Consider the following 16,361-nt stretch of genomic DNA (forward strand, 5'->3'; position numbering starts at 1 on the left):
ATGCATACATCATGGCTTAGTAAGGATTAAACAATTGAAGACTTATCCTTCAGTGCTGGGGAGACCCAGTAAACCCATTCAGAGTCATTGGTTTTCTGGTGGTTCTGCAAGAGTTGCTCTCTGACAAGCCAGTAGATGACCTAGATGATAACCTGAAATGAGGACACTGCAAATATAATGATTGCTCTCAAGCAAACTCTCCCTCCAGTGAGTGCCTTGGTTTGCTGAGGAGCTGGAAACAATGAAACAGGAATAATAGCTAGAATAGTACAGGAAGAAAATTCACATAGCTGATCAAACCTTGACTAGAGCTTATTTCAAATCCTATTCTTCAGTGACTAAAAAACATAACTTTCCCACTACCACTGCATCCACTTAGTGCTGAAAAACAGTATTTAACAGAGCCTCTTAAATTATGAGCCTCTACAGGAATTGGTGATTTCTTGAAAACTTGCTGTGATCAATTTGCAGAGCACTTTACAGACAAAATTAATCATATCTGATCTAACTTGGACTTCATATGGTGATTCAATTTTTCTTGAAGTTTCTGCTCATGTTCTTATTAATACTCTTGAAGTTTTGTAGCCTGAGAATATTGTCAAGCTATCTGGAGAAGTGAGGGGGAATCCTTGAGTTCTCAAACTTTGTCTTTCATGGCTAATTAAACCTGGAAAAGAAAGGATGACCTAAACAATGGAGTATATTAGACTTTCCTGTAGGAGGAGTTAGAAACAATGGTAAGACTTCTATTTTTTAAAAAGAAAAACCATTTTGGATCCCCTCAGATCTGCAGAATTTTAATCTATCATCTAATTTAATTTACTTGAGCTAGGTGTTCAAAGGAGTAATAGTGAGTCATCTCCAGATGTTTCTGGATTACATGAATCCTGTTCTGAATGTTTTGTGAACCATTTATGAGATAGAACCTATTATGGTTGCTCTACTAAATAACCTCCACAGGGTAGCTGTGCTCCTGTTCATTCTCATGGACCGCTGTCTTCCGACCATGAGATTCTATTGTATAAGCTGGGAAGCACTGGGCAGCAGCAGTTCCAGTATTCCATGGGAGAAAATTTCTTGAAGGTACTTCTGGAAGACTTTTGTTTTACCCTCCCTTGTCTCCCATACTATTTGACATGTATATGAAACTGCAAGAGGAGCTCTGCTGCTTGAGAAATAGACTAGAAAAGGCCAGGTAGTTTGGTTCACTAGCTACAATAATTCCTGGAAAAAGACAGATATGTCTAAATTCATATATCTCTTAGTAGATTGTACAGCTGTCCTCCACTATATTTGGTAATGTTTTGGACAATATCAGGAAACTTCAGCTGGTTCAGACGACAGATGGAAAGGATCCCTACTGGGGCCACAGTAGTGATCATACCTCTTAATCAGAAAGTAGGGTCAAATTGCCCTGTGTTGTGCCATTCAACCTCACTTGTAAATAGCAGTGTATATTTTAATGGAGTCAGAGACATATTTACCCAAAGAAACTGAAATTAGCATTTAGGATGAAACTGACAAAAAATACTAATATATTTTGAAATGTTTTTCTTCTGGGAATCTTTGCTGCTGTCCTATTCCTCTAGTGCCAAAGGGAAATACTTATGAAATCAGTCATTCTCAAACTTCAGTCATTGTAATTTTTTTTTCAGATATCCCTATCACCTTGCTCTCATTCTTCATCAATTTCAAACATGCATCCAATAACCCTTTTTCATATGCACACATGGAAAGCTTTTTAGTTCTTCAAAAATATAATACAGCAAGAACCATGTCAGTTACAATTTAAAAGTAAGATTAAGTAAAACATTTATATTTTCTGTACATGGCTGTAATTTCAGGTCTCAAGAATGCATATGACTGTGTAAAGCCAAAATTCAATGATCCAAACTCAAGTTCTGATCAGTTTCACCTCATGGCTGAAAGGTGCTTTTTGCTGGTGGTAGCACTTGTTTGCAGTAACTTGTAATCAAAGACTGGGTGACTAGGATGAGAAAAGACAAGGAAGGCCAAGTGGCCCATGATCTTAATTACTACACAAATAAAAAAGAATGTTAGCAAAAGATCGTTGTGTATTTTTTGTGTAATATCAAAGTGAGTCTTGTATGAACTACTCACAATTTAGCATAATAATGAAATTCTTGACCTGAAACACACCCCTATGTAAAGGGATGAACATCTCACAAAAAACATTCAAATAAAGACCAATCAAAATAAAAACCATTCAGCAAAGAAGTCTCTTCACAAGTGTCCAAGCAGCACTGCTTGACCCATATGTGAATGTTTAGAAAGACTGTGAAACTTCATGTGTGGTCCCTGTTCTGGAGCCAGAGGAAGCTAGATTCTGTGAAATGTCTGATCCAGCTATCAGCACCATCACCAGAGTGGTGTGGCAAAATCGAGTGGGACACTTCAAGGATTTGTATTTTTGGACACTTATGAAGAGACTTTTTTGCTGAATGCTTAATTGGACTTTATTTGAATGTCTAAGTAGTCTTTGTGAGATGTTCATCCCTTTATATAAGGGGTGTGTTTCAGGTCAAGATGTTCATTATTATGTTAAATTGTGAGTAGTTCATACAAGAGTCACTTTGATATTAGACAAAAAATACACAACAATCTTTTGCTAAAATTCTTTTTGATTTGTGTAGTAATTACAACTGCAGGCCATTTGGTGTTCCTTGTTGTTTGTTTTGCAGCCTCCTTGTGGGGTACAATGGGAAAAGGCCAGGACAAATTTCCAAAGCAACAGATATAGACTAGTATTACAGAAAACCTAAATTTCTGGTAATCAACTTAAAACCATCATTAGATATGACAGAGAGCAGCAGAATCTCTATGAGAAAATCATAAACATTACATTAGAAAATAAAGGTCAGGTCTTCTCCATGTCACAGTACCTTTTCTTAGCCTCAACTGATACTCCAGCTATAGCTGTTCATCAAAAAAACATTATCTGGCCATTGTGATCCATGCTCTGATCACATCAAAATTAGATTATTATAATTTATGCAGGATTGCCTTTGAAAACTGTACAGAAACCTCAGCCAGTCCACAATGTGGCAACGAAGTTAGATACATGGATCATATAATCCCTTGCTGAAAGATCTGAACTTGCTGTTTCAAAGTGCCAGTTCTTAGCTTTAATGCCCTTAATAGGTTGGGGCCAGGGTATTTGAAGGACTGCATTTTCCTGTACTATCCAGCCCACCAGCTGAGATCTTCCTCAAAAACTCTGCTATATGTCCTTACCAGCAAAGGTGAGTGGCAACCAGAGACTAGCAACTATTATGAGGATTACAATGATAGATGTTTTATACTCTGAATTCTTTTCAGCAAGGTCCTTAATGGTTTGATGTTAAATTTTTATAATTGTTATCTTCCTTTGTTTTTTTGAGTAGCCTTGACCAGGTGGCATTTACATGACAGATAAACTTTTTAATGTAATTTAGTCAAAATTCCTTGGGCTGAGCTAATTAATCCCAACAAATATATCAGTACATTTTCTAGCTAATACTCCGGAAATCAGGTAGAAATTGATGGCAGCTCTACAAGCTCCCATCCTTCAAAAGGAGAATAAAGTGTTTCCATACTCTTTCCCAGGCAGAAAGTTCCTGACTGTCATCTTAGAAAACTGAGAAGATTCCTTTTTCATGTTAGTCATGTGAGTTTACTACTTTCCTAGCAAAGTATGCACAAGTGCTCCAGAGTACCCTTTTGAATACCAAGGCCCCCAGGGTTGACTTTTCCCCCTTTACAGCTGGTGGCATGCTCAATGCAATCCAAATGTTTGTTTTTACCATTTCTAGGACTTGCTTTGGAGTCTAGTTAACTCCAGATCAATTACATATCAGTGCAAGGGATGTACTATATACATACAAAGGGAAAACTAGACTGATTCCTCATTAGCACCTGCTCTGCCCCCAGGCTTCTGCTTTCTCAGGCTCAAGCAATCAATTCCCCACCAACTGCTATGCAGGCACATTTTGATCCATGGTTCCCTCTAATTTTCCTCACAGTTTCTCACTCAAAAAAAAGAGAGCAAAAAACTATGAGGGAAATTGGAGGGAGCTGTGGATCAAAATGTGCCCGTGCAGCAGCTAGTGGGGAACTGATTGCTTGATCTGGGGAAATAAGAAACCCAGGAGTGGAGCAACTGCTAGTGAGGAACTGGTCCTAGTTCTTTTCCCAGGTGTGCTGTCAAGAAAAGGAGATGGTCATTTTAATACACTGAGGTGGTTATAAATTTACTAATTGTGTTGCATATTTTTTATCCTTCAATTGCTACCACCCTTAATGGTAACCCAAAGTATTAGCCAAGAAGACCAGGGAGATGCATCAAGATGCTTTAAACCTGAATCAACTAAAACCAATCATTATTAATATGTCCACCTCTCTGGAAGAATTCAGGCAACAGATACAGTCCAAACCACAAAGTGTAGCAATTAAAGCTGAAATTAAGAACTGGTAACAAAGCCTAGTTATTAAATACCCACAAATGAAGAACTACATGTAGACTCTGAATCAAAACTAGAATGTTTTTTCATTAGACATTCTGGAGTCGCTCAAAGATTCGTCTTTATAGTTGTCTTTTGCATTTCATTTCTGAGCAACTTTCTGAGCATATTTTCCTATATGCCAAGCAGTGTTTATACAAGTATGGTTAGCAGATGTATTATATAAAACCTACAGTAGCAAATACATGCACACATTTTTGGGGAGAGTATCGGTACCATAAAGGGATTAAGTAGAATGTCTAAAGTCAGTGTATAACAAGGGTTTGTTTGCTTACATTTTTATTTCTCTTATGCCTGTGTTTTGGTCCAACATCTTTCTGACAATGTACTTTGACGGTTTGGGAGTATTTTTACATCTAGCCCTTTCTACACTCACATTATCCACTCTAAGTAAAGATGTAAAACATTAAATGTTTAGGCAACAAGGATCTGTTTACTATTTATATACACTGTTCTAAATGTTGATAGTTTTCTGAGCCATGGAAAACATTTGAAGGGCTACAGAGGCATTGGAGCACATTAACATGTTAACTCTTTTGAAAAAAAGTGTCAGAGCTGATAATATAAAGAATGTGTACTTGAGGTAGACAGACTGTGAGCTTGTTAAGGGTTAAATGTTTAAATGATAATTAAGCTTTTAAAATGATACATTTTTAATAATTTATTTTAAGCCATTGCTTTTTACATCTCTATGTACCAAATTTGAACTTTTTTTTTATAATGCCATCCTATAGGAAGAAAACGGGAGGAAATATGTTTATTCTTAGATTGTGGGGGTGGAAAGTATCATTAAGTCACACCAGACCAGTGTGGTATAGTAGTTAAAAGAAGCAGATCTGGAGAACCAGATTTGATACTCCAGTCCTCCGCATGAAATCTGCTGGGTGACCTTGGGCCAGTCACAATACTCTCAGAACTCTTTCAGCCCCACCCACATTACAAAGTGCCTGTTGAGGGGAGAGGAAGAGAAGGCTATTGTAAGCTGCTTTGAGATGGAGACTCCTGATGGAAAAGTGGGGTATGAAAATCAACTTCTTCTTCTTCATAGGGTTTTCAAGGCAAGAGTCTAATAGAGGTGGTTTGGTACTGCTTGACTGTGCAGTAACCCTAGACTTCCTTAGCTGTCTCCCATCCAAGTATTAACCAGAACCAACCCAGTTTGGCTTCTGAGATCTGATGAGATCAGGTGAGCCCGGGCCATCCATGTGAGGGTGTTCTTAAATACATATTCCAAATACCTCTTTTCATCCTTTTTTAATTGACTGACTGTTCCTAAATATCAAAGGGCTTTTCTCTTGGCTCAGAGAGATAATTTCCCCTCTGCTGTTCTGGTGGGTAGATTATGAGAAGTACCTTACTTGGACAGATTATGTACATGTAGTTTGTCTCATTTTCTTTGATAGTGTGTTGGTTGCCCCTTAGAGAGATCTTTGGATACAGCCGGTGATAGTTTTCGATGCTTTCCTTGCTTCTATGTCTTCCTGCTAGTGGAGATTGATTTTGGTATTACTTTGGCTATGACTAACTTTGGACTGCTGTGGCTTCTTCTATATGAGTTCTGCCTGCTTCAGAAGTTTGGCCTCTAAAAAAATAAAATAACATTATTTGAAATCTTAGTCCAAGTTTTAGCCAACAAAAGATAACTCCTAAGAAGTTAAACACAACATACCTTGATCCCTATATAATGTTATAACTTTACAAAATTTAAGCAAATTTTATCCCCTCCAAAAGTCTACTATCATTTGGCTCAAAATATACTACAGCTAAGATGTTCAGCAACTACAAAGGGAAGTACTAAACGATTTTAGTATTACTTTTTGCATTAAATTTTCTTTATACCGATTTTTCAATTTTACAACAAAATATGTAACCTTGCAATTTATAGGCTTTCTGAAGATTAACTGCCTGCTCATAATAAATGCTCAAAAGGTTAACCTCATCTTCTTAAGCTTTACACATACCATCTCCAAGATGGCTGGCAACCACAGCCAAGAAGAGAAAAAAAACCCCAGCATTTTGGTAATCCTTTAGTCAATCACCTCATGCAATGATGGAAAGCCTTTTGGAGGCTGACAACTCAATTTGTCTCAAAAGTACTGTTATCCCAAGAGATACATGTAATGGAAACATAAGGACCACACCTCAGGAGGGGGAGGGGGGAACCAGACATCTATTGAAGAGGGACCCCACTATCAAGTATCAAATTCTCTATGAACAAGATAAAAATACCCTCACAGGATGCCTATTTCTTGTGATGTGCCATATTACACTTCAAGTATGCTTTTACAATTTTTAAAAAATCTTCCATTCTGTACCACCAATCTCATCAAGCAATTTTACTGGTTGTCATGGAAGACTAATTATAACTGCCTTTAAATTTCCTAACATGCCCAACTCAACAGGTTGTTTTCCCCCTCCCATTTTCCAGCCTGTTGCTTAACTTCCTTCTACAATCCCTTCAAATTCTACCAAGATAATCCATTTAAATCCTTCATGCCATAATCTGGATTCCCTCAGCTACAGTGCAAAATATACCATCACATTTAGATGTGGAGAAAGGGAGAGGCTAACACATTTTATTTTTAAAACTGATTATCTTGCAAATTCACATCCTCAATTAAATTTTATCTAAAAGCTGAAGGGACATTATTAAAGCTTAATAGAAATGGACATCAGAAGTGACTACACAGAAAATTAGATCATGCACCATTTCCCTTCCCATTCTCTGCTTCTTCATACAGTCTGTTACCCTTTGCACAACAGTAACTATCAAATTGCATAACACTATAATTGTACGGTTTGGTTAGAACCAATATACAGAGACAGATGTCCTGCCTACAACTTCTCCTTGGTAAATGGTTACCTTTGTTCCTTCCTCCAATACCATTTCCCCCCTTTACATTTTACTTGTTTGCCTCTTTCAAAACCAGTGTTTTTTATTTCAAAACATGCCTACATTTCAACAGCTTCTCATTTCTGCTAATTAGAGGTTTGCCACATACACACCACACTCTTCCCTTCTTAATCCATGTGTCCAAATGGGAACACCAATTCTTGTCTTTAAGTACCTAATTCTCATTTAAAGGTGGCAGAAAATAGAAACAATCAGTACTCATCCAATATGAAAGATTATAGCCTTAAGATCATAGCCTTTTTAAGGGGGGGGAGGGTAAATAGAGATCAACAAGCATATAGATTCTACCTATAGACAGGAAACTATTTACAGAGCACCTGCTAGAAATATTCTTAACATCTTTCTCAAATACAGTCTCCTCTCCCATCCCCCCTCAACTGCTCCTACTTTTAAGGTTCAGAAATATTGTGAAGATTTTTAAGCCACTGGCTACTTGATGCTGGAGAATGCATCAGTCTATTTGCATTTTAAAAAGAAGTCTTTCATGCTCACAATAGAAGCCTGAACCCTTAAATTGCTATTTCTTTTATTAGCTTGAAAGACACTGTGGTTTAAGAGCATGGCTTCCACTATTGTTCTTTACACTAAGTTGGGTCCTCTGAACAATACTGACAGCTGCTATCAAACTGGGCTGCGTTTACTTTCTGTGCAGCTGCTGCTTGTAGGAACAGACAGACTCCTGATGCCTCCTCGCCTCTGGGGAGACAGGCTGACACAGTGCATGTTCAGTGAAGGGGAGCAAAGGTCCACTGAATTGTCAGCCCGATTTTATGCTACTCCAATTTTCCAGAGTGCAGACAATCCCTTTCAAACAAAATCAAGCATATGTCAGAGCATGAAACTTATTGTGCAGCATAGGATAATTGAGGTATACAGATGTACAAAGGGAAGAGAATATCTTATTGGATCAAACTTGGTGGTGGAAATGGGGGGGGGGGGGTTGTGAAGTTTGCAGCTCACAAAACTGTTTTTCAGGCTATAATAGAATTGTCAGAACATCCATACAGGGATCCTCATGATTACAGAAAAGGCTGCACTGGGACTGTTCAGCTGAGCTGAAAGGTGATTTATGTATTGAAGTACATACAACTTGTTAATACTTGAACACAGTAATTCAGGCAACTTCTTTTGAAGTTTTAAAAAAACGAAACAATATGGATTATTGCAAGTCGAAATAAAGTGTTAGTCCAATTGAATTAAAGAGTGCACCATAAATTATATGAAGGAAAACTACTACAGTAGTACTAGAATGCTATTAATAGAACAGTAAGAAATAGTCTGTTAGATCTGTAAAGTAGGGGCAGAGTGCAACTTGCATCCAACTGTATGAACTTGCTTAAGAGTCTGCATGGAATACTGTTGTCCTGGGCTAGAGTTACACACTGCTAAGAAAGCTCAGCTAGACATGACAGAAGAGTGTGTACTCTGACTTCACTAGTCTAATGTTTAAATTAAAATTTGTTTTTACAGTTCAGAATGTTGGCAAAGAAGTTCAGAACATTATGTCTGAGACTACTTAAAAGAAAACAGGCCTGTTAACTGGAGCTGGTTGCTAGTCTGTCTTGCAGTGGATGATACCTATACCCATACACAAGGGACTATGTGAATTTTGGAGCTGAAATTTCAAATTTAGAATTTATGAGATAAGCAAAAAGGTTGTGAAAGCAGCAAAGAGAGGCTTAATTGTTTTTTTTTTAAATAAAAAAGGTGATTGAATGTGAGGGGGGGGAGAAACAAGGATCTGGTTCAAAAAGTAAGTCTGTTTATGCAAAGCTAATCTGTCAAGAGTAATAAAACAGCTTGAATAAAATTTAAGCTGAAAATCCACCAACCCTCCCCAATGCAGGGAGGAATGGCTATTAAAAAGAAATGAAGGTCACCCTCCCAGTTTATTTCACCTAATTGACTGCCAATAGCTTACCACAGGCAAAGTGACAGCAGATCTACAATTCAGAAACTGATAAAAGGAGAGTTTTCAAGCTGAGGCTCATTCTTTTAATCCTCCCTTGCTCTTATTTTGTTTTTTTCCCCACTCCAGTTGGGATGTAATTTTAAGCACAGATGGATTAACTGGTTTCATTGTCTGTAGACATCATTGGACTATGGCACTGTTAATCCATATAGCAGCATGTCTAATTATCATTACAAAGTGTCTGAGGAACTATAAAGACCAGCAGGGCATCTTCTCACAAGCAATTAACATAAATTGATAAATGAATAATTTGAATCTGCTTAAGGCACTTGCGTATGAATAAAACCAAGGAAAAGAGGACCACTCTTATTTCCAGCTCCTTTTGCTTAATGTGGAAAGGAAAGAAACACAGTTGATGTTCTAGAGAGCATAGTATTGGGACATTGGATATAAACCCACACAGTGGAAGGTGTGCATTGGTTCAGCAATACAAAACAAATTATTTGACTGACAGCCACTAACAAAGCATACACCATGAGCTCATCTCTGCATTTTTGATTCAAATGTCATACTAAGCCACAGATCATAAACCTCGGTTTGGTAAACTCCCGTTTAGCATGATGTCTGAGTGCAAGCTATCTACCAAATACCATAGTGTATACCTGGCTTGTCAACTGCAGTTTGCTATACCATACAACTGCAGAAATTCTTGTTTAGTCACCTGCACACAGACAAGAAAGCCAACAGAAGACCTGGCTGCTAGCACAGTGCTTTAAAAAAGGACAATCCGTACTGCTTCTTTCTGCCATAAATATTTGCCCCATTCATCTATACTAGTGATGACTAGACAAGCAGGAACATGCTTCAGACTTCAGCCACTTGCAAATGTAAAAGGCAACTAAATACAGAGATAATTATTTCACAGTATCAGTTAGTGAATGCATTGAAGTGGCTAGACAGAAAAGGCAAGGAGAATGGGATAATGACCATCCTTGTCAACAGAAATGAGAAGAAAGCTTGGCTTCTCCTAGGCTTCTTGCTCCTACCATTTATTTTCTTTGTATTTCTGTTCGCCAACAGCAAGTGCAATGCACATGTACTAAGGTTTTGTCAGCAGCCTAACACCAAAAGTGAGTTTGCAATAGCATTTATGGACTGTATTCATGACTGGCAAAGGAGGCAAACAACTAAATGAGATTTGCAAACAAACTGTGGTCTGTTGTGTACTTCTGGAAGACAAGGCTTGTAACAAAAAACCCAAGGCTAAACAAAGCACTTCATTGTGACATCTCTGATGGCAGTCTGGGGCTATTTAGGGCATTTACTTGCTTCTTTGAAATGTATTAAAAGTACCACAGTAACAGAAGTTCAAGTTATCAAAGGATTAAGATTCTACAAACAGTAGAAGTAAGAATACAAAGAGTTCTAGTATACAGGTGTAAGGAGCTGGTGCTACCTTACATACTAAACTTTCAATGATTCTATCAATCCTAAAATATAAAGGTAACAAGACAAATAATGCTTCAGAATTAATCATGTTATCAAATATCAAAACATTCCTTAAATACATAATACTATAAAAACATTAAGAAAGGAAAGCTGGTTATACACACTGTAGGAGGTAGACCTGGAAGGCCACGTACCCCGATGATGGCATTCAACTCAGCCATGGTCACTTGTTTGGCACGTTCTACTGCTTGAGCCACTTGCTGTTGATGCTAGAAGAAAACAGAGAGAAAGCACACACCATCACTGACCTAGAAACTAAGTAGGAGATGTGGGTGCTTATCAAAGGCAGGAATATTTCAATACCATCCTAAAATATGACAAATATTCTCTGTGGAAGTACAGAAAGGATCAACTTAGTTTTTAAGAAGCACAAATAGTTTTGCAAATGCAGATTTTATACCACTCTCCCAGGGACAACATTTACTTTAGATTATAGATGCACACTTATACCCACATATTTCCCTTATCCAATACACATAAGTCAGTGGTTGAACATCAACATGCAGTGAGTCAGAATCTTATAATTCAATTATTCAAATTACACAGCTTAAATCATTCATGTTATTAATGATGTAGTTTCAGGAACAGTAGGTGATCCTAAAACCACTTTCCTGAGAGTAAGTCCCACTGGATAGATATCAGTAGAATTCTGAGTAGGCCTGCTTAGGATTGCTCTTAGGCCATATTTGTTGCACCAGCAAAATAAACATTCAGGGACAGCTACAATAAGCATGGTACTAGCTCTAAAACACAATTTGAGACACTGAACTGACATCCAAAGCCAGACAATATTGTTCAGGGACAACAATATAAGCCAAGTTTGCAATGCTTGAAATAAGAAATAAAACAGTACTGCACACAGAACTGGAAGACTGTGGTCCCACTGGAGTCAAACTGAATAATCCAACATTTCAGATATATGATAATAAGGATCACAAATTGACAAACAGTATAGCACAGTCCTATTTGACATATGTGACACCATTCTGATGCATAACTGTGATGGGACACATTTCACAGCATCTTGTATCTGATTTCACCAGCAACTATGCTTTACAAATGCCACTCAAAAGTTTAGAGTGGTACTGTTAAATGCCAACAAATTATTTACACAGAATTTAACAAATGGCTAGACTAGCAGCTGCCAAGCTAATACTGGCTTTAAATCTTGATAATCTTTACAAGTCTGCCTTCCCCCTGTGCCTTGGAAAGAATAATTTTGTGGATGAGCTACTCTGCCAGTTACAACTCTCATCTGCTAGACTAAATTAACAGGGGGCTTGCATACTTCAGCTATAACAGATGTTCCTCACACTTGTGAATTTTGATACAATTAACATCTTAAAACTCTAATTTACAAAGATGCAATAATTTCAGTTTAAGCAAGTGAAAATTGTACTTACTTCTTGAGACAAAAATGGGATCACTTGTGCACAGATTGTATTCAGCCTCTTGGCAATTTCTGTCTATAAAAGACAGGAAATATTTGGATTAAGACATGCTATTTTATGTTACCCAGTTTATAGAATTATAAGAAATTCAAATGTTTCAAAATATAGAAATAGCCCAACATTACTATAAAATATTGGGGGTGGGGGGGTGGGAGGAGATCCCTAAAAGTGCATTAATCAGGGCAGGATTTGGTCTGCTGAAGGACGTCTGTTGTATCTACAATGCCTCATCTCTACATGAATTAGAACACAAATCTGTTCTTTATAAGTAGCTTATTAGCAAGTAAAGCATTGGTTAAAATCCCACTAAAGCCTTTAAATCTCTTTCCCCAAGATACTAGGCCACATTACATGAAAGGGTTTGGCACACAGCAGCTTCAGGTGTTTATTATCGTAGACAGAAAATACAATCCAAACAATTACATCAAATGTTTACACATGGAAATTTTAGTAGAAAATATACTTGAAGCCAGAGAACCTTGCTACATTTTAGGCCAGTTTCTCTAGGACTGGGGAAGAAGGAACCGCATGCTACAGAGAAGGGCCACAAAACCAGCGTTCTGTGGTATAATCAGGCCTTACTTTTAGCACTGAGTCCTTCAAAACTTAAATTTACACCACAGTTCAAATTAAGTAATTATGTTACATATAACAAGTTATCACACCTTTTGTTACATGTTCAGAGTTTTTCTAGGTTTGTGAGAAATTCACCATATCACTTACACAAGCACCAAGGCAGACACACTGCTTGTAAGCATAACATTGCCTGGTGTCATACATTTCCTTAAACTACAATAAACTGGGAGACAGGGGAAGATTTATGGTAAAATTTCTACAACGCCCAAACCTATGCTTTCTCCATCATAATAATTCTCCAGCATAATAATTTGCATGCATACTTTCACAACCATTTATTTCTGAAATAAACAGCCTGAACTTGTCAGATCTTAGAAGCTAAGCAGGGTCAGCTCTGGCTAGTATTTGGATTAGGGTTGCCAGGTTTGACTCAAGAAATATCTGGAGACTTTGAAGGTGGAGCCAGGAGTATGGGTGTGACAAGCACGACTGAACTCCAAAGGGAGTTCTGGCAATCACATTTATAGGGATCGCATACCTTTTAAATGGCTTTCCTCCATTTGAAAATAATGGATAGGGGCACCTTCCTTGGGGGCTCATAGAATTGGACCCCCCAGTCCAATCTTTTTGAAACTTAAGAGGATGTTTTGAAGAGCAGCACCAGGTGCTCTGCTGAAAATTTGGTGCCTCCACAGCACCCCCCCCCCCCCAAAGAGCCTCAGATACCCATGGATTAGTTCTCCATTATACATTATGATAATTGATCTCCACAGAGTATAATGGAGTGTCCAGCACACATCTTCCCCTACCTGCCCCCTGCTTCCTGATGACCCTGAAGCGGAGGGGGCCCTCCAAACTGGGGAATCCCCTGTCTCCAACTGGGGATTGGCAACCCTAATTTGGATTGGAAACTTCCAAGGAACAGCAGGGTCATGATGCAGAGGCAAACAGTAGCAAACGACCTCTGAACATCTCTTGCCCTGAAACCCCTACAGGATTACCATAACTCAGCTGTGACTTGACAGCAAAATAAACAAATTCTGATGGAATAGGGTTCAAACAGTGAGGCTATATCCTACTAATCTGAATCCCTTATTAAAAATATTACGGCAGGGTGGAGGGAGAATGAGTAGAAAATCAGATGTTCCTAGATAATTAGGGATAAGCAGAACCAGCAGATTCAACTTCTAAAAGTTTTGGCAAAACCCAACAGAAATAAAAGCCGGTTTGAGGCATTTGCAAAGAAGCTTAACATGGCTGGGCTTCTCTGCACAAGCAGAACAGACCGGCAATACTGCTGTTCTTTCAATCTGCAAAAGGCCTTCTTGTATATAATTTTAGGCCCAGATGGGTACCCTGGCTCTAAACGCACAGCAACATCAGCATTGCCCACACTCAATGGAGCAATGATCTTTAGGTCTGGGATCTGGGCATGTCATAGCTGGAAGACATTCAATACAATACATTCACTGCATATTTCAAGGCCATGAATCTGATAAAAGCAGAAGAGCCTTTGTCCACCCCAGATTTACTTAGCTCAACTGGGTGGCTGGGGCCCTGCTCCTATTCTGGATGACAGCTGTTACGATATCACTATGTCTTGTAGTACTAACACTGTGCCAACACCAGACATATATAATTGACAAATGATTGATTAACCAATTTAATAGGCTGATAAGGGTGCCATTTCCCCCTAGCAAAAGGTGAAGCATACACAAACCAACATTGTGGCAGACACTTTTCTGATTTGTATCTGATCAGACTGCAAATGGAGGTCAAAAATCTGACCACAGAAAGCTAGCATGTAAAACAGAAGTGTTATAGACTAACTTTCTCCCTGACACACTAATTTTCCACAGCATATAACATGGTTTCCATTGACCTGCAGGCTGAAGATTGTACTAATTTCTGAAGAGCACACATTTTGTTTGCAAAGTATTGGCTCAGTTCCTGTTTATTCAGATCACCTGAAAACCAGACAAATTACCTCACTCCTTCAACACACAAGTTAAAGTTTGTTTGATAAAAGCATGCAATAAGCTCAAAAACTCAAAATATGGGGAAGGGGCAAAGATCCTGCTCCTTAAACATTTCCTGCATCCCACTTATTGTAATATTCAAAGGCCAGAATTCAACAACGTTCTGGAAAAATAAGAGACCTGAGAAAATACCAAACCAATCAAAATACATATGATATTAAACATCTGAAATCCCTGACAGCATTTAAAATACTATTCATGTAGTATTCATGACTTCTAAATTATCACCAGTTTGACACAGTTTGTCGTTATGATTTTTCAATCACAACAAATAGAGGACAGTTTAAACAATGGAGGATAAAAGAAAAGTCCTTGCAGATAGCAGACAAATCAACACTAATTGCCCGTGTTCTCTTTGGCTCACTAGCAAAGCAGATTGCAGAGGTCAGAGCCTCATGTGAAAGCCCTTGTGTTTGTATGGCAGCTCTTCATGGAGCATCTCAAGTGCCCTTAATTGTTTATGTTCTTAATGCATGGCCTCTTGAATGCATTCATTTTTAATAGCAGGCTTGAGTGTGGAGCCTATCAAGCAGTACACAGCAACTCCAATCATTAATCCTTGCTATCGTGATGATGGTCTTTTGATTTATTTGCAAATGACAAGTCTGCCAGGGCCCCAGACTCAAGTGCTGCCCTCTCTTTTGAAGCATCATTAAAATTAACATGAAGCAATTCAGCTGCGTTTGGAAGATCAAGTTCAGACTGTGATTGTATTGTCATGGGGGGGGGCGGGGGGGTGTATTAAGTGTTTTGAGCTAAAATACAGCCAAGCACAAGTTATTTTGTCAAATTTTATTTCTGAAATGACTGGCAAAATAGGCTCTGGAATACTTTTAAATAAAGCAGCAACAACAAAAGCTAATGCTATTAATATTATTATGCATTCTGGTAAAGCTACCATGACATGAAAACTGATATTGTCAAATGGTGCTTTTTCCCACAAGAAAGTAATGCTAAATATTCTATTTTATCCGGTCACTGCTTTTCACTAGAGGAGATTTAGAGGGTATAAAGTTAAGGGATCTCCAAATTGGATTCCTCAGTAAATTAACCTGCACTAGAACTGTATCCTGTAAGAATTATTTGCCAATGGTGGCTCCACTGCTAAGCATTTGCAGCCCTCAGGGAAATTATTATGCATTGGTTGAGCCCCACCATTTGCCTTTGCCAGGAACTGTGTGGTATGTTGCCTCTGAAGTGTGCAGCCATTGCAAGCACTGGGAGAAAATAAATTGCTTGGCAGTAGCAGAAAACACTAATTGTATAGGTCCCACCCCTCCTCCTCTTTCACACAGTACTATTAAGCACTTATTGGCTCTTTTGGCCAGAAGTATCCCTGTTTGACAAGCCCAGACAACAGAGAATCAGAGAGGGAATGTCTTCTTGCAGAGGTTGCTGGACAATCACTTGCTCCTTAAAGAATCTGGTGCTTAAACCCAT

At 38.3% G+C, this 16,361-nt stretch overlaps 1 protein-coding gene across 2 annotated transcripts in view; it reads right to left on the minus strand.

Moving 5' to 3' along the window:
* Positions 1-16,361, minus strand: part of TLE1 (TLE family member 1, transcriptional corepressor) — a 153,477-nt gene that overhangs the window by 115,501 nt on the left and 21,615 nt on the right. The window contains exons 5-6 of one of the 2 annotated variants that reach the window (XM_060235392.1): positions 12,259-12,321; positions 10,960-11,064 (exon numbers count right to left, since the gene is read on the minus strand). In XM_060235392.1, coding sequence (XP_060091375.1) covers positions 10,960-11,064; positions 12,259-12,321 — 168 coding nt within the window. The remainder of the gene's footprint in view (positions 1-10,959; positions 11,065-12,258; positions 12,322-16,361) is intronic. The other variant, XM_060235393.1, reaches the window with a different exon arrangement.

This window comes from Heteronotia binoei, chromosome 4, assembly GCF_032191835.1.
Source record: "Heteronotia binoei isolate CCM8104 ecotype False Entrance Well chromosome 4, APGP_CSIRO_Hbin_v1, whole genome shotgun sequence".
Taxonomy (NCBI): Eukaryota; Metazoa; Chordata; class Lepidosauria; order Squamata; family Gekkonidae; genus Heteronotia; species Heteronotia binoei.